The 27,692-nt window shown below is 41.7% G+C and overlaps 1 protein-coding gene across 5 annotated transcripts in view; it reads right to left on the bottom strand.

Moving 5' to 3' along the window:
* The window catches only part of LOC125720683 (LIM domain-binding protein 2-like), a 57,458-nt gene that overhangs the window by 15,943 nt on the left and 13,823 nt on the right, over nucleotides 1-27,692 (bottom strand). For all 5 annotated transcript variants that reach the window (XM_048996422.1, XM_048996421.1, XM_048996425.1 and 2 more), the window contains exons 2-4: nucleotides 25,287-25,389; nucleotides 6,298-6,473; nucleotides 1,927-2,049 (exon numbers count right to left, since the gene is read on the bottom strand). In XM_048996422.1, coding sequence (XP_048852379.1) covers nucleotides 1,927-2,049; nucleotides 6,298-6,473; nucleotides 25,287-25,389 — 402 coding nt within the window. The remainder of the gene's footprint in view (nucleotides 1-1,926; nucleotides 2,050-6,297; nucleotides 6,474-25,286; nucleotides 25,390-27,692) is intronic.

The following is a 27,692-nucleotide window of genomic DNA, read 5'->3' as shown; positions in this document are numbered from 1 at the left end:
ATTATCATAATTCCACAGACAAGCAATAATTAAATTAACATTTTGGAATTAAACGTGCCTATTAATAGTACATTAAGAAGCCAATTATGTTAAATTCTAATTCTGCATTTCTTTATTACTTTTTTTGAAAATTAAAAGAGAGTCTCTGAATTCTTCAATTCAAGACAAATGTTCAATCAAGGCACAGTGGATGCATTAAGCGTGGATGCAGTCAAAAGACAAGAAACCTTGGCTTTAGTGCCTGCTCAGGAATAACCTCCTCGCTCTTCAACAAATACAGTTACAATAGAAAGAGACAACCTCCAGCGACTTATGGGGGTATATCAGTGTTAAGCTTCAACAATACCTTTCTATTTTTCAGTTTGGAATTAGGGCAAATACCCTGAAGGCCAATTATAACGCTCATTATTCCAGAAGAGGCTTTGATATAAACTGCAAACTAATGAGTAAAAACCTGCACCGACACAATTTTAATCTACCTGCGATGTAATACTAGTATCTTATCATTTCATTTTAGTTGTTGATAAAGAACTATTTTCATACTTTTCAGCGCTACCGTTTTATTAGCTATGCATGTAAATAAACTGTGCGGTAAGAAGGCATTTAAAAAGGGCACGAGTTCTCCTTTCACAAAGCAGAATTCCTTGCTGTTAAAAATGGGAACAGCAGATGACTGTGAGGTGCACAGAGCTTCTGCCATATATTAAAAATGTTTCTTTAACATAATGAGTCATAAGCTTTATACAACAGACGACTCCCCTCATTAAATGAACAATAAGAAACAAATCTGAAGACATACCACACTGACAACGTGCAGAGGAGTCTTGAGTTTACTGTACACAGAAGGCGATTTCAGAACTGTCATTGGTCATTAATATTACTGTGAATAACGATAAGAATTGGATATTTCTCTAGTTAAAAAAGTAACAATATAATCGTATCAATACAGTAAATATTTGGCATTCGTTTAAAAATAACATAAGACTTAGTTACCTAGTGAATCAATTACATTTTTTATAATCGTTGTGAAAGGGCAAAGGAATTAATTACAAGGTACATCGTTGTATCTGGAGGAAACGGCCGGCCATAATTTTCTTTAACGAGATACACATAGCAATATGGCTGGACTAAGTAAGAAATTAAACAGTAAGGAAAATCTCACCTGTGTCAGCAAGGACAGTGGAAAGACCATAGACCATGCTTACTTTGTTATTGACATTAGACTGACTCCTAGCACCTACACAGACAGCATTCACAAGAACATCTTCTATCTGTCCATTGTCCACCCTGTAGCTCCTCATCCTCCCTGTCTTTAACCTTCGACCTTTCAGAGTATTTTGGGTCTCCTCATAATATTCCCAGAATACGAGGTGGTCTGGTCATGTGTGGTCAAGTGAAGGTTCAAGCTAGATTTTTCTGGTTATTCCTTTAAAAGGAATGATTATTAAAATTGCAGAGCTTATTTAGTTTTGCTTCCTATGACACAGTAAAAAATTTTTTTTTTCATAACTTATTGTCTTGACCCAGCTGACTACTGTGATTCTTGCGATGTGACAATTACAATGCATAACATGCAATGTTGACATTAATATTGCATTTAGTGAGACTCTAGATGAGACATTATTTAATTTTCATAGAGCCACACTGCTAATCCCGTAATGGGTCTAAGGCAGATTATATTGTAGAAAGTAACCAAGGTGAAGACTGGGCACCCATAGAAACATGCGCTCAGTCACTCACTGAAGGTATTTCGATGACAAAGATCTGCCTGAATTGTAGGATGGCTGAGATGTAGCCCAAATAAGCATGAAAACGCAAAACTGGGTCTGAGCTTCATCTTGAAACCTCAATGGTATTATACTGGAATCCATCCCAAGTAAATGACAAATGCACCAAGACGTGTGGTACTTGACAAGAGGAACTTACGTGCACAGCCAGAATGCTGCGGGGGACTAGTTCCCTGTACTGCCTGATTGTAAAATGCCATGTCTTGATCCTCATAAGGTCGTCAAAGGTGAACTCGAGAATCAGACGCCCTTCTGTACAAACCTGTTGGGAAAAATAAGAACCGCACTGGTTATCTTAGTAAAATGTTTTTTCACCACCACATTTTAAAAATCCATCCATCCATCCATCCATCCATCCATAACTACTTATCCAGTAGGGTCCAGTAAGTATTCTAAAGATCCATCATGGTGATGTTATTCTTACTGAAATCCATCCATCCGCTTCCAATCACTTATTCAGTATAGGCTGATAGAGGCACATGGAAACTATCTCGGGCGACAAAGGGGTACAAGGGTGAAGAACTCTCAGGACAGGATGCCAGTCCATCACAGTCGAACGCCTGAAGTAATGTGTACATATGAGAATCGCTTTAAGCATTCGACATTGCACAGAACGACGTTCTCCAATACAAGGCTGCACATAACTTGAATCTGCCACATGCATAACCGCTTGCCTTCGACATACTCATTAATGGCCGAGTTGCAATTGCGTTTCTGTTACGTATTTAGCACTATTGCTCCGCACATCTCTGACTGGCTTACTATCACTGACGGTATCTGTGCACTCTTGAACCCCATGGAGGAATCAGCTGCCCATATGTTACCTATCAAGTATGACATGATATTAAGATGATAAAGATGTGTGCGTGTGAGGGGTTAGGAAAAGGTGAGGTGGCTCACTTTCAATTAAGCCCCGTGCAACGCACGGTGTTCTCACCAGGACTGCATAAGCAGCTGCTTTTTTACAGTAATAAGCTTTACAATAAATAATAAATAGAAAGTAGGTGTAGATACTTAATCTTATAGTGACATGCTTTGAAATGTTTTGATGGTAAATCTCTGAGAAAAGATATAGTTCTGGGACCTGTACTCTGGTATGCATTTGATGATGCTACTTAGAAAGTGGGTTCAAATTGAAAAGCATTCAATTCTGCTTGAAAAAAATTATAAAAGATTTAAAGAAAAAATCTATAATGATTCAACATATTAAAGAAATAGGTAATGCTCATATACACTGTGTTCTGTATTATGGCCTAACATACATATCATATTATTATATACATTGTTAAATGCTTTTTAAATATGATCTTGTTTCCCAGACAATGAATCCTAAATACGAGAGTTACCAATTAAGAAAAACATTTTCTGTTTTGCGGAATTCATGTTATGGTACTCTGAGCTCTGACATTTTGTTGCCATGGAAACCAAAACCAGCTGATTTGTTGGCATGGCAACAGAAAAGATGTAATCCCAGCAGACACACTCTAATCAATGCCCCCCAGCACAGATGGTCTCTGGAGGATCAACAAGAAAGAAGCTGGCAGGCAGACAGCGCGTCACGTGGTACCACTAGACCATGCTCGAAAAGAAAACTAAAAAAAGATTTTTTTTTTCCCCTCCAACTAGTGAATATATAATTTAACCCATTCCAATACTCTGCTCTGCTAAATAAAACATAATAAAACAGTTGACTCGGCAGCCTAAAAATTTAAAAATACTCTGTTGCAAATGTGCAACTTTATTTAACGGCATGCAAATTGCTGAGGGAAATAACTTCAGGAAACTACACTGCCACAGTGCTCATTTGAGCCTGGAAGCCTGGCTGTCGTCTGCAGTCAGCTGTGGATGTGCTGTGTTAAAGCTCAGTGTTGGGTAGACATGTGGTATTTCTATACAGGGCAACAGATACACTCCCTGTCCACATTCCCTAGCATATACTGTCTCAAAAAGCAGCTACGGGAGGCCGATGTTTCCAAGACACCTCCTTCTTCAATCAGTCCCGAAAGCACAATGAAACATATATTTAATAAATGCAGGGCATTTTTCTTGAGATGAGTGTAGGACTCCGATAACTAGAATCATGTACATAGTGTTGAAAATAAGCAAGAAAAGACGCCCACCAAAGCACCTGCTCTTATGTGGAGAAGTGCGACTGGAGGAGTTTGAAATACCTTAGCAATTATGTTACTCTAAATGACAACCAATATCAAAGTCTGCTTTTCACAGCCTTAAACAGGCTTAAAAATGCATAAGTCATGAGACCAGAACAATTCTTTTTTTTTTTAAAAAAAAAAAAAAGCGCAACTTAGCAGTTATATGTCGCTTATGGATTTGTTTTGATGGTAGTTACATTGAATACAATCATTTCAGTTTCTAAGGCGGTCACCTGTCTGCTGGGTTTTTTTTTTTTTTTTTTTAATTACAACCCACTTGGAGTGATAAGGCAGAAAACTCAGGAAACAGCTTGTTAATCTCTCGTGAAGCTGATACTCTTACAGCCTCTTTGTTCTCAGGAAACCCACGGCTGATGAATAATTTACAGCTAGACTCTGCGCTTGGAAACCCAGGACAGGTATTTCGTATGAACGTGGGACCTTCACTGCTCTGTGAAATAAGGTCATGGTTACAATATATGTGTGCGGCCAGAAGTATACATTAGCAGGAATATAAAATTTTAAAATATATGTCTTCGGGAAGATAGCAAATGATCAAGTCAGGTAAAAGCTGTCACCCATATAGGCTGGTTTATATTTTGTCCTGGTTTCCTTCTGGAAACCTCCATCGACTCCCTGAAAACTTCCCGTCATGAAAAGATGCTGAATGAAAAATAAAGTTGCAGCGAAAAGTGGCGAAGGCAGGGATCGAAACCCTGTGTGCGAATTTGCACGAATCTCATCATGAAGTGAAGGCTGAAGACAGCTCAGAGCCACAGACAAGCTCGGTACAGCAGGACACATGAAAAAAAAATAAAAAATCGCAGGACTGAAGCTCACGACTGACACGTCCTCCCACATCCGGGGCACCAGCCAGATGGATGTGTGTCCAGACAAATTGGCACGTGGCACCTGAGTTCCGGGTTAGCCCCTGGCAACGGTGCAGAGGTATGATGTATGCCAGGCATCTCGGGGGCGGGGGGGAATTTCCAGTGCTGCCAGGAGGTCAAAGATGATGACTGACAGTATCCAGGCTCTTCATATTTTTAGCGGGAACGCATGATCACACAGCCACGGGCACCTAAACAAGTCATCGCAAATAGACACTGGTGTTTGAATAGAGATTTTGGTCCACCAGTCTTTTCAAATGCGCAAGAAGGGGATAAGATGGCATATTCCAGAATTCCTGAAATGCAGTGGAATTTTTTTTTGGGGATTTTCCCAAGTATACGCCATTCGGCGTATTGACAATTAGGGCTAAATTAGCATGTGCACTGTCAGGTTTGCATGACTGGGAGACCAGTCTCCCACCCTGACTGATTAATCCACCAATGCGTAGGTGTTTGCAGCCGCATTAACAGCTTCACACCACTACTGCTCCTTCCCAAGCATGGATCCAACCTGCTACCCAGGACCATTCTTCTCCATTCCCTGTAATGGAAAACCTGTGGGCTCAATTACTGTGGAGGTATCAAGTTTGTCACTTCATTCCCTTTGTTATGAATACCCCAAAACCAATGCAAATAGCCCGTGATACGTTTGCGATGCCACACTTCCTGTTTTCATTGAATAGCTCTGCTTTGCCTTTTTCTGTTATGTGGTGGTTCCATTAAGATTCTAACCAAAATGCCAAGAAACACATAATGTCTCTTAATCTGAAGCAAGTAATGCAGCTGAACACTGCAAAATGTGAAAGCAGACAGAAGGCTGTCCGATTTCTCTGAATACTGACTCTTCGTGATTTTATTTAATGCTAACAATAGCAATATAAGGGACTGAATTAAATATTTGACAGAAAGGTAAAAGGGTGTATCTGAACATACTATTTGTTAATGCAAATTATACATTTTTACCGAATATATAGCAGCTGCTGAATTATTAAAAAATCCACCGCCAAGGCACCTGCTCATGTGCCCGTTATTTAAAGGAGCAATTTTTTAACTGGAAGAAAAATCCAAAGCTGAGCTAAAACGCTGCACAATTTTTTAAAAGGTGAAAGTGTTTACACACTATCAAAAATTAGTTCCGTAGACCTGAAGGAAGTGGCAAGGGATCAGGGAATTTGATCAAACCATGAATCAGAGCAAAGAGAAGCTTGCATTTTATGTATCAAAGACACATGCTATCAGAACATGAATGAACAATGTGCTGGGAGAACAGACTCTGGAGTATTTAGATTTCGACCAATAACATCTCATTAATGTGTGATTGTTAAATAGGCTAAAAGCACATATCGTCCTCAGAGCCTGTACTGTGGAGAACTACGCTGGAGTGCTCCAGAATTTAAACTAGAGGCCAAGTAATTTTACCGTTCTGCGCGGGACTCCGAATCGCGGGAGGGGGGCAGAAACCTTTACCTTTGTAAACATCGGTTTTCCATGCTGAGTGACCATGGTGCATTGATCACAGTCCACAGTGATGGATGAGTTATGGAAGGACTCCTTGGAGTGTTTGAGGATGTAATACAAGTCGGTGACGCCGCCTTCGAAACACAGTGCTGAAATATGCGAGGGAATGAGCGTCCTCCCACTGGCTGTGGAAGAGAGAGAGAGAGACAGAAAGAGAGAGAGAGAGAGAGATCTCAGTGAATGTTGCTTATAATCGGAGCAGCAAAGCAAGCACATTATTCTTTAGAGTGGCGCAAGCACTCTGAATGGATTTTAATCAATGCTGATGATCTTACCCTTCTGCATTTCCGGTCCTGTTTATTAAAATCAGCCATACATTGATCTGTGCAGGCACAGGACAGAACTTGTCTACTTTGTATGTTTAAGATGACGACTGGCAAGAGAGGAAGGTGAGCCCCATAGAGCTAATTTGATTTTCCCCCCCATCTGCTGCCATAGGAACCCGTCAGCATCACGATAGAAAAGCAAGAGAGGAAAAGGAATCGTCCCGCTGAGTGGAGAGCGGTCTGGGAGAAAGAATGGCTGGGAGCAGATCGCTCCTGAGCGTCTCCGGGCAAAGCGGTCAGACGCGTGAGGCCTCTCGTAGACACCTGCTGGGCCTAGTGAGCTTGCTCCACAGTGAACCCTTTAACACGACGGTTATAAATGGTCTCAAACCCTAGGGGACCCGGCGGGGAAAGACTTTCAGTAAAAGTGGATACTAAAAAGGACATACCTGAAGGCATGCCGAGGTGCCTCCCACAGGGGGAGAGTACCGAGGGGCCCTGTTCCTTTTAAAACTCCAAAACACTCGTTCTGACTACGGTCTATGCAGTAAATCTCAAATTCTTTCCCGTCAGACGCAGGCATTTTGCTCAGCTAGTTAAATCAGGGTTGCTGTTGCTCATATTCACGGCATTCTTTTCGCTTTAAGCGATTCAGCAAAAAAAACAAAAAAGACTCCCTGGGAACCTTGAAATAAATAGGAACTGTAACTCCATGCAGCCTGGACGGCAAACCATCAGCCTTCGCGGCTAATATCTCAGACCTGCCCAGGATACATCAGGCAGCTGTGGGTTATCAGTTAAGCTAGTGAGCTGAAAAAAATATTTAAAACAACCCTCCCTTCGAACACTTAGGGATGTGTGGTTTAAGCGCTTGCCTTGTAAAGGAAGGCGGTTGTGACCAGCTTGTTTGGAATTCGGCAAGCCAGGCATGACTAAGCGAACATAAAAGCTTGCAAGTCCAACTGCTGGAAGCCGGGCGGCTGAGTGGAGGTGAACCACCGTGAAGGTGTGTGTGGAAGTGGGGCAGAGCTGACCCCAAAACACTGAGGACTGGTTAACACAATGCCATGCACACCTTGCCAGAGCTGGAGATTTTAACATTAATATTTATTTAACTTTTTGTCCAACATGACGTACAAGTCAGGCAAACAACACATTAAACGCATATGGCTGTTCAGGAATTCACTAGGCATGAGCACAGTTAGGCTGAGCTTCCCGTGAATACCCAGGTACAAGTGTAAGCAGTATTGGAGCAAGAGCTACAGAATAACTCTTAAAGTAAGAACCTAATAAGACAACAATTCAAAGAGCAGACTTTAAATGGACAGGTACTCTTCACTTGTGGCATGCAGGCAGGTGTCGAAGGGGCATGGATACCCCTGCAGATTCTGGGGGGGGTCCAATCCCTTAAATGCACATTTTGGTGGGTGGGAGGGGGGGGAAGGGGCAAGGTGACATTTTCTCAGACAGATTTCCAGGTACGCCCCTGTGTGTAGAGCTGTGCAGGAAGGTCGGTGACGTGCATGCCTAATCTGTGAGAATGTGAGGTATAAATTCCCGATGCCCCTCTCTGCCGTGAATATGTGCCGACCGGCTCTAATGTCAATAAATCCAGCCTTGGCTCATTTCAGGTTCATTAACGCTAACGAGTGCTGTCAGTCAACAGGTGGAAGCTGACCTGAAAGCGGATTTCGCAAGATGGGAACATGCTTCTCCCGTTCGGGGCTGCGGTGCCACTTTCTTTGTCTGTGAAAGAGGGTCCTTGCTGCTTGGCTCTGCTTCAGAGAAGAGCACTGCCGAGATGGGATTAGCAATCGCTCGTTTCGGTAAACAGCCAGCACGACACACGGCTCTCAAGTAATGTGTATCCAAACACGCAGTTTACAAATAATTAACATCCTGTTAATTAGTCACATTAATCTGTGCCACTTTATGGAATCGTTCCCTCTGAGTCCACCGGATTGGCTGCCAGTGGCTGGGGCCCGGCAGGACGTAATGAGGCCTTGTGCGACTTTGCCGGGAGCTGGCTGTGAGTGGTAGATGTTGGGGGGGGGAAGCAGCCCCAACCCCCCCCCCCCCTTGCGGTTTGTGGCCACGGTGACAGTGGGGGGATGAGACAGTGTGCACGAGCACACCCACTAACAGCCACGGAGGAACAAACATGCGAACACGCTCACAAACACAGAGCTACACGTGAGCACACCAACACTGACGTGTCGTAGATGTGTTACAGATTCACAGTATTCCTCTCTAGCACAACATCATGCACACGCAGACGCGCACTACTGTGCTTATGGGACTTCTTAATGATTGTCATATAATTAATTATTCCTAAATCCATTCCAATAAACAAAAGTAGTTTAAATTATTTTAGTTTAGTTTTTCTTTTAAGCAGAACATAAAAAGACGTCATTCCCCAACATCTGTTGTTCAGAATTTGTTGTATTTTTGGGGATATTTCATCTTCACAGAATAGTGGGCCCTGAACACCTAAAAATACAGGAATGCGCCAACTTACTAATGAATACTCTCTCTTACACACACACACACACACACACACACATTCAGCACACTCTAAGCAAACCCACACAAATATTACAAACAGGTACACCTGTACACACAAGTTTAATGAGATTCATTAGAGAAGGTGGATCATCCTCGTTTGTGCAGTGATGGAAAATTCAATCATGCTGTAAACAGGCTTCAATCTACTGTAAATCATTTCAGGCAGCAAAACCTCTCTCTGCTGTCAATTCAATAAAGAGGAACAAGACAGGGAGATACAGGCAAGCTTAAACTCAACAAAAATGATGGAATAGATGCAAACAATCGACTTTTTCAATGCATGCCACGTTAAATGCAAGGAGGATATCTGGACCGACTGTGGAGAACATCTGATAAAATTAAGTGGAATTGGGATTCAAAAAATAACTTCCACTACGCTCAAGCAGGCGAGCGACTCACCAGGGGACCCCAGAGGCCTGGAGACTCAGAATCCTACCTCAGCGAGTAAGTGGCGGGCAGGGCTGCACCAGGAATCATGATTTTTTGGCAAGCTGCCGCTAAGCGGGGCCCTGGTTGCCCCTGGTTACTCTCCCAGTCTCTGCGGGGAGTCAAACCATAGGAGGGAACACAGTCTGCTGGTAACGATTACATTGCCCCAACACAGGGGGTACCACCGTAACTCATAAGCGTAGTTCCGGAATTTTTTCTTCCCAAAGACATCTAACAAAGCAGACCGTTTGAAACACCTAGTAGAGCTTCAAAAGGGCAACAGTAAATCAACTTAAATGTAAAATATTTTTGTACGAAACATTACATATAACAGTATACCATAATAGTATATTGGCTGGTATCCATCCATCTTCCATAATTGCTGATCCACTACAGCATTGTAGCAAGTCTCTAACCAGTTCCAGGAAGCATGGGGCACAAGGCAGGGAAAACCCTCGGGGACATGCAGACTCCGCACATGCAAACGGTCAGCCCTGGAGATGCAAGGCTGCCGCTCTGACCACTGAGCCCCTGAGCCACACCATCACGGGTTGCTTCATACAGAAGGCTTAGAAGGCAGCAGAGACCTTTCCTTCCACAATGTCATGGCCAGTCTTTCATAAACGGTGCTAAATCAAGGTCCACCGGAGGTATATGGTCTTCCTACCAGTCAGCGTATTGGGAAGCATTGCACTTGGTGCATTAAAAAGGGGTTTCCTGTGTTGTGAGGAGGATGCTGTCTTTTAGCGACACTACAGCATGACAGAAGTAATTCGGAACAATAATGCTACCACTTAGGGTGTCCGTCTGTGTGCCGTGAATGAAAGTGCATCAGGAGACAGCGGTAGATCAGGAGAAGGGAGCTAACAAAATTCCCTGTCCCATAATAAACACAGGAATAATCCAAAATATACATACATCACTGTATATATATATATATATATATATATATATATATATATATAGAGAGAGAGAGAGAGAGAGAGAGAGAGAGCCTTGCGGTCTGAACTCCCCCCCCCACCCCCGACCCTGAATAGGACAAGCGGTTACAGAAAACGAATTTGTGTGTGTGCGCATGTGTGTACGTGTGTGTGTGTGTGTGTATATATATATATATATATAGAGAGAGAGAGAGAGAGAGAGAGATAGAGACAAATACAGAGAGAATAATGCATAATACAATAATACACTATAAAGACATAAACACAAATTTCTTCTGTTCTCCAAAAAGTTGCCGGTATCTCACTGGACGACTAGAAGGGCACCGCTTCAGTTCCCAAACGTCTCCTCAGGGGCACCCCAGCGTTTCCACTTATTCACTGAATTTCTCCACCAGCTCACTTAAATAATTAATTTAATTGGTTAAAGAAGTCAATGGGGTATCGATTAGCCACGTGAGGTGGGTAGCAGTCGAGTCAAAAAAAAAAAATGCATCGGCGTATTGGATGGCTGCTGCGAGTGCTGTGGTGATTTTCGGAGAGGTTTTTGAAATGACTAAGCTGGCGTACTATAACAGACATAATGCCATGGTTTTACGAACACATCATTTTCTGTGACTGCCTCAGACTTTTGCACCATAATGTATCTGCGAGGGCGTAGATTTGGGTATGGATGGTGTTTGTGTGTGTACACTCATATATTAAATAAAACTGAACAAAAAATACACATTGTGCCTGAAAACAAGCAAGCCTCTGGCAGCGCTACGTCTCTGATTAGAAAGGCAGGGCAATCCAAAAAGCGAGGGGCCAAAGTGATGCGGGGGCAGTCTTGCTTGGCAGGTATGGTACATGGAGGGGGGAGGGACTGGTACAATCGAGCTGACAGTGGGTGCAGCAGAGATACAATAGCCCCCCCCCCCAACTCCCTCGCCTGGTTTGGGGTTTTCCACTTCAACCACTGGGGATTGGACAAGCTAACTGTTTTTCTGAGGTCAGATGCAACACGTGCTATTAATAGCGGCATTATCGCCGCCACCGTCTCAACCGGCTTCGTACCGACCCCCAGGAAGGAAGCGAGTCAGTTTAGTTCCCCTTAGCGACGCCATCAGGGGCACCTCCTTCGTTGTTGGCGGCGGGTATTTTGTTTTATCGCCCTGCGGCCTCCTCGCTTCTTTGCCCATCCGCAAAGCCTCGCTTTGCTCATGGTGATTCACCCCTTCATAACCAGCCCACCGTTGTGGTAGCTGACGCTGGGGTATGCATTGTAAAACCCACACTGCCTATAGCAGCCAGCTAAGCTCCATGTTATTGGAAACACCCACATGGCTCAGACTAAATCAATTTTAATTATGACAATTACACTGTGAATAATAGCTAAGATATATTTGATTTATTTTGGACGGAATGGAGCTCGTTTCCTCTCAGAAAAAAGGTTTGCACTGGTAACTAAACTGGCCACTAAGCTTCTTAGCTACTTGGAAAAATACATAAATATAACCCAACTAGAACCATTACCATGTTATTTCTTACACTGCCTTTAATAATATTTTAGCTTTGTCTACATAAAAGCTTTCTGCATTGTACATTACAGTAAACATTCACAAAAGTCATACAGAGGACACATGATTGGACTAAATGCAAAGGTGTCTTCTGGAAGCATAACAGCATGTGTGCACATCCTGCATGTTTATTTAGCTTCCAACAGAATGTTCAAAATTGTTCCTCGGTGCATAGCTGAGGCACAAAAACCTCATCTTTCACTTTTGTGCTTACGTAGATCATAGATATTTATTGGAACCAGAGTATGCAAATCCGCTGAGGGAAAGGCACTCCAACAGAGTGCAGCACTGCATTGGAATGCTTGTTCCAAGCTATGTCTGGGTAATTGACCGTCTATGCAGGAGCTGACTTCCGATGTATTAATTCTGGGGAACAACACACTTTTCCATTTTACCCATCATCAAAGAAATAGGAAATTCAATAGGCCTGCCCATTAAGGAACACGGGAACCCATAATTGCTTTTAAAATGTGTATCACACTTTCCATTATTAAAATTCTGACTGTGAACACCTCGATACAAAAAATGCACAGCGCAGGCGGATCGCAACCCTGTGATGTAGCGTCCTGAGAGGCGCGGGGGGGGGGGGGGGCTGTGTTGTCTCTCTCTTTCCCTCTCTCTTTATTATTTTGACTGAATCCAACGCAGTGCATAATGTGAGATTTTCATTCGAGCCTCGGCTCACACAGAGAGCCGGGTTTGGACAATAAGGGGGCCCCCGCACCGCCTGCCAGTAATTATCCCTCCAGGGAGTCTTACTCACTCAGAGCTTCAACCAACACTTGACTCACGCTTCCCCCCACCACCTTCCCCCTCCCAGGCTGCGGAGCCATTGCCGCGCCCCCCCCCCCCCCCCCCCCCACCCGAGCAGGCAGTTTCACCGTCTCATGCCTTTTCGCTTCAGAACAATTCCAAAAATGTTCAGAAAATGACAGAAACGAAAGGAGGGGAGAAAAAGGGAAACAGCTCCAGCTCCCAAAAAACTTTTCTTTTGCAAACTATTCCAACAGTCTTTAATTTAACAAAAAAAATGTTTTGACAGCATGGAGGTTAGGTCAGTACCTGGCTCTGATCACCTTGTCCACTGCAGACTTCCATTACGGCCTTTCCGATGGAGAGGGGCTAATGGAGAGGATCCAGAGAACACCCCTATGCTCCCTAAATGTGCGCCGTTAAAAGCCCAGAGAACAATAACCCATTCAGGAGCGTTCCTGTAATGGTTTTTAATTGTAGTGGAACTAATTGCTGTAAATTGCAGATATTTTATAAAGCACTGGCAAGCATTTTCTGCGGTAATTATCTGCCAGGGCTGAGTGGGGCTAGTTTAACTGCTGGTATCGCCAACAAAGTTGCTCAGAAAGTGATGGGTTAAATCAAACACACGCACACACACACACACGCACACACACACACACACACACACAACTGAACTACTCCTTAAACCCTGAAACATGAAAAATTGATCACTGACATAAAAAATTAATTCTCCCCATCTTTTTTAGATGGAGCATGCAATTTTAACACAGTTTTATGTTACTTTGAGCTGCACACTCCAACAACACCACACTTGCAGTAGCAAACAAGTTGTTTCTCCATACATCCCATTCGCATGGGCAAAATGCTTGTGGAGATGACCAAAGCATCAACAAATGAAATGAATATGAATGGTTTGCCAACATGAATAAAACTAGGACCAAAATGGGATTTTTTTTTCAGATATCAGCTGAACAAATCTTACAAAGGAAACCTTGACCAAGGCAATGTCTGCATTTGAATGAATTTCAATAATAATTTACATGAGTTAGAATGGATCTTGAATTTTTTTTTTTGGGGGGAGGGGGGGGGTGGTGGATTTGAATGCTTCAACTCTATGGGATTTCTTTCTCGGTCATCTTGATGTGCATTTTAATAAAAGCAGTTTATGAACCTTAATTTAAAAATTTCGTTTATTCCATATAAAGAATGAAGTAGTACATGTAGTGTGACTCATCATTGCAAGTCAAAGGGAAATCAGTTCCTCACAGTGTCAAATTACCATGCAGCACACCGACCACTGCTTTCATGATCCTACACATGGCTTTGCTAAACAAGTGATAATAATGGACTGTAGACTATACTGTAGATATACAGTTTGACTTCATTTTCATTATTTTAATGTTTTATTACTGAACAATAATTAAATAATCACAGTGAATAATATATGCTACACTTTCCTCACTCCCTTAGCCTTTGCCTGTCATTTCAATAAAATTTTATATAATCTTACCTGATATTTTTTATTGCCCTGGTTCTGATGGGCAATTAATTACAAAATGCCGGGGAAGGAATTCTCGGAAATTCTGAAGCTAATCTTCACTTGCCTTGTGCGACCACCAATGGCCCACCTTCTATAGTTAACTCACCAGATCGTTCAACACTTAACCAGAAAGATATCTTTGTCTTTCTAATGGACCACCTGAAACCAAATGTCAATATTAAATTAACGCCCCATCCAGAAAACACTACCATAGCTACCTAAATCGCTAACTAAGTACTATGAGCTTGACTAATGAGTAAAAATGAGTTAAATGTAATGAGCAAGTAATGAGTAAAAACTAACACATAAACAAGCAGTAGACTGTGCACAGCAATCTTGCCTGGAGAACTGTTCTCCATTCCTCCTGAGCATCTATTCGGCAGGGAAACCAAACATCTGGCTCGTTCTACAGGATGAGCTCCACAACATGGTCACAGATGTATACATAACACCCTTTCGCGCACTTTCCTAATGTTAATATTCTTCTCACGCTCCCATCAAACTCAGTTTCGATAGACCAAGACCCGCTGCTTTATCTTACGAAATCCTCAATGGTAATATAAATCTTTAATAAAGATGCGTAAGATGTTGAGGGGTGTAGCCAGTCAGGTGAGTGGGTGTGGTGTGTTGATCCGACCCACCTATTCCTTCATTTGTGATTCACTAGACGTGTGTTTCCTTTTCTCTCATCCTCAGTAAACAGATTCCGACAGCGAGCCCCGTCCTATCACATGCATCCTGTTCACTCACTTCCCGGCACCCTGCCAGAGCTCGTTTTGTCCCCCCCCCCAACCCGTTGTTTGTTTTCCCCCTTTTGTCCAGCAGCTCTGCTGCACTGATCCAATCCATATTTTTGCAGCCCTCAAGCCCCCCAAATGGTGCACATTCTTTGTGCCCACACTCCCATCAAATGCCCCTAATTTTCCACCCACCCATCACCTCAAAACACACTCTACACTGATCTGGTTTTTAATAAAGCCAGCATTTAAACTTAGCATTAGCATTTAAAGTCAAGTCAAGTCAAGTAAAGCTAAGCTTTATTGTCACTTCAGTCATATACCATACACAGGGAACGAAATTACGTTCCACCTGAACCCCCAGTACAATATTCAAGACAGGACAGATATTACAGTTCCCAACCCGTGTTGGACTTTCTAACCCACTGGTTTAACTGAAAATACAGAGCCCAATTGTGGAGCTGAGAGTGACGGGGGGGGTTCTTGAGAGAAATAAACCAGCCGTGTTACACGGTCTTTTAAAACAGGTTTTCCACTAATCCCCTTAGCGATCCCCAGTGAGCGGGATCGACCCGCGGGAGTGCTGGGGGAGCAAGGCGTCGTCGCTGTGGCGGCATTAGCACTCGCTGTGATTAAGGATTATCAGAGGTAACAATGAGCAAACTGCTCCGTCATTATCATTGATTTCGGCATGCCAGGAGCGGCGCACGAGTGGCGCTCAATCAAAGAGTAAAAAGCTGCTCTGATATATTGTAACAGAAACATTAAGGAAGTCCCAAGAGCCCCGTAAAATGCTAAAGCCCACTTTTAGTTTCTTTGTACTGCAATGATCACAATGTCCAGGTTGTGTTCCCCTGTCTCAGGCTATAAACATGAACAGCTTACAAAAGTAAAAAATGAATTGATTAATGCATAAAGAGTGTGATCAACCGTAAACCATCTAGAATGCTCCTTAAAAACAAATCATTAATTAAGACAGACATCATGGATGCTTGGTAGCTGTTTATCTGACAATTTGTTTTTTTTTTTTTTAACCAAAGAGCTGTTGTTATTATTTTAAGGCCCAGAAAAACAGGAATTCTTAAATAGGAAGCAGTATACTATAACTGCCATTAACTATTAACCTAAAGACACGTACTTGTATAATGAGACTGTTTTAAATTTGTAATTCACAAAATAATGTAACAATTCTGAGATTCTACATTTAATGTCTTTCTTCAAGGGGTAATAAGCTTTGAAAAAGGAAATACGGCTATTTTCCAATGAACTGGCACTTGAAAAGTCCACCTGTTTGATTCGAGCTCATTATTCAACAAGGCAGGAATGTACCACTTTGTTTTAATGATGATCCTGTCAGGAGTGAAAGGCTGACTGAGTGAATCAGAGAATCTTCGGGGGGGGGGGGGGGGGGGCATGGTGGCTGAGGGGGTAAGACTGGTGCCCTGATTGTCCAACGATAGGAGACTGAATCTCCATGCCTGGAGTTTATGTGTTCCTCGCTTTCTCTCACAGACTAAAAGCATGCAACTAGGCATATTGGTGTCTCCAAGTTGCCCATTGTGTGTGTACATGCACCTTGTGTGCAGGGTGTACTCCAGCCATGTGATCTATGCCTAGCTGCAGGCCCCCCTCCAACCCTGATCAGGATAAGTGGATGGATGATGGATAACAGTAAGGGTCAGAGTCTTCCTCCCCTTTGTCAAACTTATCACTGAGTTCCATCCTAATATCTATCCATAATATCAGCTACTCTGGCACACATGGCTCAAACCCAATTCCTTTGTCTAAATATTTGGTAACACTTTACATTAACTGCACCTTCATAATGCATTCATAATGCATACATACAACATTCAAAAGCATCCTAACATACAGTACCTTAACAGCTTTAATATATATATGTGTGTGTGTGTGTGTGTGTGTGTGTGTGTGTGTGTGTGTGTGTGTGTGTGTGTGTTTGCGAGTGTGCGTAACAAACATTATATGACTATACAATAAAAATGTTAATTATTCTCAAATAATGTTTCTTATTATGGTATATTACAAGCTGTTAAGGTATGTTAGGATATTTGGGTATACTCACGTGAATGTTGATACTCATTGAATGCTCTATGAATGCATTATGAAGGCACATTGAATGTTCTACGAATGCATACAGGAATTATGAAGATGCAGTAAATGTAATGCGTTACCAAATGTTTTGTACAAAAAATTATGATCAGTGACATTTGCTTTAATAAAAGACTTTTGCTAATAAATTTCGATATTTTTTTTAACCATGAAGAATGGGTATGACATGGCACTTAATCACAACAGACTTTTTTAAAAGCTGTCCCAGAATTCTTTGATCCTTTGCTAGAGAACTTGCTGAGGAATTTCAGAATTGTAGCACAGGGGTAGAATATTCTGGAGGCTTTCCTAAAAGATTCGCTACATCAGCTCAGACATTCTGCTCACTGATTTGTGCGTTCTGGTAGGCTGATGAGCAAAACGCTCAGTCAACTTAAAATATTTCAGGTTAATAACAAGTCATCAGGCCATAAAAGTATTAAAAACAAAACCAAGTATAACTGTCAAAACGCGGGGACAACCGATGGCTGAAAATTAAGGTGTGGCAGGTTCTATGGTCAGGAACATTCTGCGAATGCAGATACTAAGTAACAGTTAAATACTGTATCTCAATTTTATCACATTGAATAAATGTCCCTGTACTAGCCTGAATGCACTATAAGTTTTATTGGCTAAATAACAACATCCTTAATATCAGACTGACCACACAGTCTGATATTAACCACACATACGCACACACATTCTAATGCATTGACAGGGAGTGTGTGTGTGTGTGTGTGTGTATGTTGGTCAGAGGAGAAATCCTGAAGAACAGTAAGAAAGGTGGTTCAAATCTGGGATAGAACGGGCTATTTCTACTGCCCATTGTTTCCAGAACTGCAAGGGAAATGGGGTTTGTTTTCCAACGGGATACAAAAAGTGGTGAGAAAGCAGGAAGATCGAGGCAGGCCAGCTCAAAACAAAACTGCAGTGCATTGCCAGGCTTCCCATTTCCTGTTTCTATTACCCTCCCTAAATCTGACCTTACCGCCCCTTTTCCAGAAGACCTCTGCAACCTGGCAATGCCATGAAAGTGTTAACCTACCCCCCCCCCCCCCATTATTTTCCTCTCACTCTCACTCCTACCCCGTCTCCCCCACGTGTCGGCATCCTCCCTGGCTGCCGTTGTCAGTCAGCTGTCAGTCAGTGCGGAGCCCGCGAAGGCCCGAGCCTCCCTCCACCCGGCAGAGCTGCAGCTGGGCCAGGGATCCACAGGCCTGTCAATCACTGCAGCAGCAGCTCCGATTCGCCGGCCGCCCTCCTGCATCCCGGAGCTCCCGCTTCCAAAATATCTAGCAGTACCGACAATGCCCCCTTCGTGCCCCCCCCTTCCCCTGCCGCACTGGTTCACGTTTCCTGATCTTGGTCTCATGACAAGGCCAGGCCTGTGAACAACTCCAAAGCGTACGAGAGCTGTGGCTGCTACGGTGTGCCTCCCATGTGTTTTCCCACACATTATTGCAGGATGCTTTGCTGCACCAAGGAAAAAAATAAAACCACGCTTCGGTGACAGTTTAGCCTTACGCCTCTGTCACCCTCACTTTTATCATTCTGTCACCTTTCACACTTGTCAGTATGGCAGCATGCATTTGCTGAACTCTATGAGATGCAGAAATGTAATACATCTAGAGATCTCGGGAAATTTCATTTTTTTAATGGCTTGTCATTTGTCAAATGCCGGCTCATTGTTCCACTATGATATATATATATTTACCTGCAACATTAGTATTTCTGCATCTATTCAGTCTAATAGTATTTATACACACACATGCACGCACGCGAACACACGCACAAATATATATATATTTTTTCTCTGCGTCATCCTCAGACTACACATATAAATTAATCCTTTTCTGTAGGTTGAACACAATGTTATAGCACTTCAGTCGCTTAATTATTACGATCCCTGATCCCGTTTCTACTGTGTAACATAAAAGCATGAGCAAATTGAAGTGATTTACTTTTAGAGCTATTTTTAAGTGTGAAAATTGCTGAAAGATTGCATCATGTTGCAGTCTTTTTTATATAAAAAGGCACCACATTGCAGTATAATGCAGACTCTTTTTTCTAATTATACAGTGTAAGGGTTTTACAGGCAGTGTCAAAGTAGTAAATCCACCCTCGAGACAGAAATAAACCTCAATTAAATCCAGTTACCATCCAACGACAAATGAACAAAATAGCACTTGAGTGTATTGCATTTCCATCAGTCGGATAATTATTTTGTATGCGCTGCAGCAGCCAAGCTGAAAAGCGTGTTATGTGACCGACTGCAGTACGGAGACAGAATGTAAATAGATTTTAGCATTGTAACATTGATAAACAAAAAAACACCCCAAAACAAGCCGGCTGCAGAGCATTTTGGAGAATCCCGGTTATATTAAACAATGCAGGGCCTGCAGATATATTGTTCTCATCTTTTAGCACTATCTTCCCCAACCACAGGTTATTTCCTATGAGCCTCCTGCTAATAAATCACATCCCTCATTACAAACGCCTCCCCTGTTTATTGCCACGTTTGACCTTGGATGCTGCCATGCTTTGGGGAGAAGGTCAACTGACCCTTTTTTTGTGGCAAGAACATGGGAGACGGGGCCTTATAACAGACATGACACACAATATTTGAAGCGGTCTCTACATCTGTGGGTAGGTATTTATTTTCCTGTGCAACAGAATGACACTATATTCAGGAACAAGCCACCAGTCAGTAACCAACAGCAAGAAAGGAGAATGAGAGGGGACAGATGCACTTCCACCCAAAGATCGATCAGAACATTTGGGGAATGAGTGGCTGGACTTGCTGGACTAGGTTAGACCAGTTAGACAAGATCATTATAATTTTTGCAAGCATACTTCATAACTTGGTAAATCTCCCTGAAAGCCATGCACCGCAATATCACAGGAAACATACATGAGATATCATATTCATAGTGACTCAGACAGATTAAAAGCTGTGCTTCTCTGTGGGATGGTACACCTTTGCAAAATATCCTGGGGGAGACGCCAATAATGGTTCAGAAGGGGCAATAAAACTGGCTTCAATAGGAACAATCCTTAAAAAACCCTGAAGCGCCCACAAAAAAACGCTAAAAAATCTCTGTCATGGCGCAATGTTAATGACTGGCTTCAAGAAGAAAGCTCCACTCTCTCTTTTTGGAGGGGTGGACCAAAATCTCCACATCATGACAGGAACGATCTACTGCCTCTTTGCACGGCACCTAGACCCCTTACCATTCTGGATAATCCCTGCCTGCCTCAGACAACAGGTCTCTTGTTACTATGGAGGAAGGAGGTATAAAAAGAGTTCCATCCCCAAGTCTTTACATCCAACGTCCAAAATCTCCCTTCCCATGGAGAGTTCTCTAGTAGCTTATATGACATGCTGAACACATTCAAATCTATTTTAAAGTCTAGTCATTAAGAAGAAAAAAAGGACAATACCCTCAAAAGAAGAAAAAAAACACAGATGAATATGTTCTGTTGGGGAAGTGTTATCACCATGACTAATCTGTAAACAATTTAGGTCTTAGGTCAAAATATTTAAATATGCATTTAACTGATTCTTGGGATTTGTAATAGATAATGGATAGTTAAGCAAAGAATAAAAAACTGCTAAGTGTACATGACCTGAAATCTTTACTGGAAAAGGCTTCTTTTTACATCTGCAGCCTGTATTCATCTCTTGTGCTCCATGCATACACTGCACCAGAATGGCATTCAGAATGGAGTGACCTGCAATCAGGATGGACATCCACCAGGGTGTACATCACCCTTAGTATTGCAGGTCAATTAAGGGACCTTTATTAGATTATTCTGCAATCTGTGCTGCCATTTGAAAACATTTTTCACACAGTTAGAATAATTTAATGCTTTGCTTTGAGCAGTGATTCTGGGGAGGGTTTAAATGATGGTGGATTGGCAAAATCGCACCATATATTGAAAATAGTTCGGGGGCAGTCATTCACGTGTTCTTTAGTTTCATTTACTTTGGAAAGTACTACACAATTTATGCAGAAACAGACTGCAAATGCATATGGGAATGTAGGAATCCCAATGTATAGAATAAACATAAAATCACTTATTTATTCTCATTCTTCTTCAGATAATACGATTAAATGTTGCTCATCATTAAGCTATTTATAGTTTGAGGAATGCAGCTAATTATGGTATTTTGTTAATAAACGTGTGGTCTGTCATTTGCTTGTAAAAGTGGACCCTGATCACAGCTTTCATTCATCGATACATCTTCCATCCTCCTACCACTTTTCATAGTCTGAATTGCTGAGAGACAGGGGACACAGCAAGTAGAACTCTTTATTTCCATTGCATTATGGGAAATTGAATATAAGGTTAAGGCTATGGCAAGGGGACATAAAACCTGTCACAATCGTACCGGTACAGGAGGCCAAGAACACAGACTGTGAAAATGAGGGTATCCACTTGAAGCCCGGACAAATGACCTCATGTAAGCCAGTGCGTTTGATCCCAGGGGGTTCTAATTGGTCGCGTGCCAATCTGCCATTGTCACCCAGAGTGATGGCCATAATGCAGCGGAGATCAGACAAGCAGCCTGAATCACATCAAATCAGCCGTCAGCGGTACACCACAGAGAGGACCTTCAGCCACGACACAGGGGACAACACCACTAATCTGTCACAATCGCTTCACCGTCACGGGACTGGAAACAAGACATTCTGGTGGCTTACAGAAGTGCACCATACATCACAGCCATGTTAGCAGGAGATGTGGAGATTTGTAAAGGTAACGTAACAATGTGATTAGTTCATTCAGGGTTGTGGTGTATTATTTATATAAATACATTAGACTGACCTTTATTTGAGCAGTTCCCGCTCAGTCAGTTAAAGCCAACATTATAATACAAGACTCTTATCTTAGTGGATTACATTACAAGGTATTTAACTGGGGGATTAGACGAGTTTCATCTCACGACACATGGACAGATGATCCTTCAGGGAATCGGGTGCAGCACCCTTTTGGGAACTGAGAAAGTATCCAGTCTCTGGTAAAATAAGGCTAACTGGGACAAAACCAAGCCAGATCCCTTGCATTAGGTGAGTCTGTCTATAAACCTACAGTCGGGTGTATCGTACTCAAACCACTCAAACAATCCAAAAAACAACAGATATCCTAAATTCATCCCAATAATCTGCTTTAATTACAGTTTTCACAGTTCGTGTTCTCAAATAAAACAAGGAACTATCCATCCATCTTCAAACTGCTTAACCTGGTCAGGGTTGCGAGGGGGAGGGGCGGAGCCTGTCCCATGCAGCACACAGCACAAGGATGGGGATGGATAATGGATGTATGAGTAATATCACATGAAATAACACTGTAAAGCTTAGCATTCGTCTCTGTGATGCTTTGACTTCTATACATATATGTCTTAAATTTGTTGCTGCTGAGAAACAGTTCGGAATCTCATGCTGGAAGTTTCTCTTTTCCCGCGATGACTAATTTCTCATTCTGTTTTGCTCCCCAGAGGAGTCACACTTCCTTCTGAGGTATTTTTACTGCAGCTCCTACACACGCTCTTCTCTCCCAACCAAGTGAGTCAGAAAGAAGCTGGGTACCTGCAGGATGTGGCTCAGGTGTTTTTATATTAGTATATATTTTCTATAAGCTCTACACATACAGATATAAACATACACACAAACAAATGTACATTCATTTAATTAAAAATCCATCCAATTATCCAGTATGGGCTCACAGTGAGCCTGTCCCAGGAAGCATAAGGCAAAACGCATGGGACCACCCAGGGCAGGTTGTCAGTCCATCATGCATGTGTCCAGGCCCATCCTATGGGCAATTTAGAGACAGCAACTCAACTAATCACATGTTTTCTGATTGCAAGAGGAAACCAGACTACCTGCAACAAAACTGCACAGAAAGCATATGAACTCCACACACCCACACAATGAGGGGTATAAATTTAACCCATGACCCTTGAAGTATTAGACAAAAGTGATACCCAGAGAAGCACAGTATTAGCCTTTAGCACAGCTGTCCATATTTAAATTATTATAGCTATCACTAAATCATAATGATTAAATCAGAAATATGGTAAATAATTACTGAAATATTTATCATGTCAGAGTTGATGCCTGTCTGGCCGTGTCCCGTGTGTCTTTTCCCCATTTAGCTGGCAGGTCCGGCTGGCTGTCCCATTTGGTGTTGCCCTAGTGCGGTGCCCCAGCTCACTGCGCTGCTGCATGGCTCAATGGGCTGAGCCTATGGTTTAGAGCTTGCTATTCCCTCTGTCATGAGTTTGAGGCTAGCCTTGCCTTTCGTTTAATGTATTGGTTTTATTTTATCCCTCGTGTCTGGTATTGTTTACCTATGTATTTGCTTTGTGCCCTTTACAGTCTACTCCGTCCGTGCCTTGTTTAATTATCATCTATTGTACCTGTGTTCCTGGTCTCTCCTAGTGTAGTTAGCCTTCAGTGTTAGTGTTTCCTAGTCTCTAGTGCTTGTAAATTGTAATGTACCCGACCTGTTTCTTGTTGCCCTTAGTCCTTGTGATTGGTTGATTTTATTATGGTTCCCACCTGTCCTGCGTTTTGTCTTCTTAGTTGTGTATTTAAGTTCTTGCTTTTGTTCTGTTTCAAGCAGTGGTTCATTATGGTTTGTTTTCCAGTCTTTTTCCCAGTTGTGCTCTGATTGAGTTCAGTTATGTTACCTTGTGATTAGATTTAGTTTAGTTAGTCCTTATTTTACCTGTTTTTAATCCCCCCATGACCCCTTTACTTTCTGGTTCTCCTTTTATGTTCTGTTTTGTTAATAAACCCTTTGTTGAGAGTCACCAGGTGGATCAGATCTCCTTCATGAAGCCCCGCCGTAACAGATGATAAAGTTTTGTTAAACCTGATAAAGAGTTTAGATCTGATCCCAAATCAGTGGTGCTGATGCCTTATGTCATCACCAACTAAACATACAAACTTAAACACACACACGCAGTCTCCATTCATTTCTATGGGGAAAACTCTTCATCTCAACATAACGAGCTTAACCCCTCCAAAGTCTTAACCATAATCATCCTCAACCATAAATAACCAAACATAACACAAGACTCTGCATCTTCAGTTTTTTCATTGCATTCACAGATTTTTATAAAATTGAATTTCCCATTTTTTCAGTCTCCACAAGGTCAAAAAAAAACTGTTTTTTTTTTGACATTGTGAGGACTTTTTTGTAATATATACAGTACACACGCATACACACACACATGCACACACCGTTCTGATCCACAGCCCTCTCCAAGCTTCCCCCAGAATCGCCTTGGCATAATCAGCGGCCTGCTACAAAATGCCAAAATATCATGGCACACTGGCAACGCTACAACTAGACGAGTGGAGGAAAACCACGCGGAGCCTATCCTGTTAAGGGAATCATTGCCAGGATACTAACTTCCCAGCAGCTCTGCTGCCACTAACAAAAACCCAGCAAAACAAAGCAAACAGACAGAAAAACAAACATCACTGCACCGGAGGATTTTAATGCACTCTTAGCGAGGCAGAGTCATCCGAATCCTCGCAAGTTGCCGGGGGCAATAAACAAATCACTGTCCACAGGGTAAGCAGCTATTGGATGAACTACGAGCGGCACTCACCATACGTGCAAACAGACATGTTTTTAAAAACCCTCCAGGTCTGTGAGATGGAATCGGAATCTCCACAGTAAAAAAAAGCCAGAGTTGTAAAATACTCTAGATTTTATGATGAGTGATGGTGTTACCAGTTAGATTTTCCAAAGTGAATTGCATCAGTGGTACATGTCCTTGGTTTATGATGCCAGTAACAACCTGGTCTTGTGATTAAATAAAAAATATTACTTATAAGAGGAAAAAACTCCCAAGTGGACACTTTACCAGTTATCCAGTTTACAATAGACTGTATGTGAACACAGTTAATATACCCAAAATAAAAATTCTATTGCCTCTCCATATTTTTATAGTTTTTTAAAATTAATTACACATATAATAAACAGCAGCTACATTTTTATCTCAAAAAATGAACGCTTACTGTATCTCTTTGGTCCATCTTCCAGGCAAAATGAAAGCGTTAAAGTGGCATCATCTTCAAAAAACTCCGTAGAAAAAGCATCCCACCACAGGTTGTCACTTTCCTGAAATATAAAAACAAACATTTAAAGACCATGGAGAAAGAAAGCACTGGAAATATAACCAAATATCTTCCGTTTGTGTTAGCTAAATATCGCTATTTCAGAATTCATCATTCAATTTCATTGGGAATGCAATCATATCAATACAGCTGAACACCCCTGGGGCATACTTTCTTATAGGGAAAAATGTTCAGTCTTCAACCCAATCCCTTTTATTCAAGTCATTCACAGTATTTATTATGTAACGGAAGGACAGGGATAGCTACATACTTATTATTAATCCTTTCATCACTATACCTTGTATCACTATATAAAAGACTTCAAAATATCAGTATAAAAAATATAAAACCTTTCTGAATCACTGAATCGATCTTTGTCTTTTGTGAAAATCAGATTTGACCTCTTAATTGACATTCTTTCCTGGATAGGGTTTCCACAGTAAGACAATCTTTCCGTTTTAGTACATATTCAACACACCTTCCCTAGGTCAATGAGAAAGATTGCCTTAATTTATATAATTTGTTTACTTGAATGTTTAATGTGTCACACAGGTACCACAACTAGAACTGTCTTTCTACAAATTTATTACATTATTAAAGAAATAACCATTGTTTTCATTCCTCAATGTAACCTTAATGACATTCAGTTAAGTTATTCTGGAAGTATTCCTCAAGTAATGAGTCTCTTACACAGAGGCCTAAGGCCAGGTATACTGCAAGCATTTCATTTTAACATGTTAAAGCATTTAGAAAAGTTGAACTACATATAAGGATTACATTCCAGATATAACCTAGGAGGCTTGGACTGCGGATCAGCAACTCCTTCAGATGCCACTGAAAATCCCAAAGACAATATAGACCAGAGAACCCCATAAAGTCACCTCACCACCTACGTAACAACAACTAAAAAAAACAGCATTATGTACGTCGAATTTAAATTCAAAAACCCCGTCTGTTCCATTTTCACTATGGAAAAAAAAATATCTGTCATGATCAATTAGAAACGAGAAACAAATTATTTTCTATGAATTATAATTAACATAATATTTTATTTGTTATAAGTAAAAATTTAAATGTTACTCAAAAGTGTGCAAATCGATTAGCAAAAAAAAACTTATGTCGGTCTCCGTTGATACGCTTGAATGATGTTATTAATTAGATTAATCCTCTCTTGTACTTGAGTTAAAACGTACTCATGCATACAAAAATAATGCTAAGTTTTGCCATCAGACTTAAGTACTAATAATTCGCTCTTTAACGCCTCGCAAATCGCCCCCGGTCCGCGCACACACACACACACACATACGATGTATATGCGAAGAACTAATGAGCGTCAGATAAAACAGCCGAAGAGATGCTGACGCGGGCCGTCCGATCACATCATTATCCCTGTGCCGACTACCGGTTTTAAAACCGGCAAATGATGCAATTAACGCAGCTGACAGCGATACTTAATGTTATAGTACCTTTCCTATATATTGGATATGTGTATTATCTCTTAAGTTCACCAGGGAGTTCTGCCGCCTTCCGTCGAGCGCGCGTTGTCGAGATTCCCGCCTTTTCCCACGTAGCTTAGCGTAGCTTAGTTTGGTAATAGTTAATATTTACATATAAACTTGGTACAATGACGTAATGTAACGTAATTTGACCTGATATTAAAACGTCACAAATGATAAATGATAATAAAAGCGGCACACCTTCGCTCATTTTTTGCTTTGAATAAAACAAAAGACTACGAAAAAAAAAATCAAAATACGTGCAAAAACGGCGCACGTAGGGTACCTTTTTTTATTATATATTGATTTATTTGAATTGAGGGGCTTAGGGATGAGGTGAAGTAGAAATACGCAATTCCTGTGCATTCTTTTTCTAAGACACTCCGTGTTGCTAACATAAACCTGTTAGTGAGGAAGTGAAATGAATGTCCTGTGCCTGACATTGATTTTGTGTTTTGACAGATTACTATTTTCTTAAAGAAAGCTTGCTGCCGCCACCCAAAAAAAAAAGAAACCGATAAGGAGTGATTGTGCAAAGCCTCTTCATACCTTACCCATTCCTCAGAAAGAACAATAAAACATTTTCAGATGTATCAAGTTTTCACTGTTGGAAATTCAAATAATGCTCTGACAGCACTGATAGTCACTGTGTACATGTAGTATCTGAAGTACACAGATCAGCCGTAACATTAAAATCTCCTGCCTAATATTTGCCCTCCTCCCACTAAGAGCTATGAAGGTGTCCTGTGCTATCTGGCTCAAAGACATTAGCAGCAGATCCTTTAAGTCCTGTAAGTTGTGAGGTGGGGCC

This window comes from Brienomyrus brachyistius, chromosome 25 (assembly GCF_023856365.1).
Source record: "Brienomyrus brachyistius isolate T26 chromosome 25, BBRACH_0.4, whole genome shotgun sequence".
In the NCBI taxonomy this organism is placed as follows: domain Eukaryota; kingdom Metazoa; phylum Chordata; class Actinopteri; order Osteoglossiformes; family Mormyridae; genus Brienomyrus; species Brienomyrus brachyistius.
This window is presented reverse-complemented; position numbering and strand designations above follow the sequence as displayed.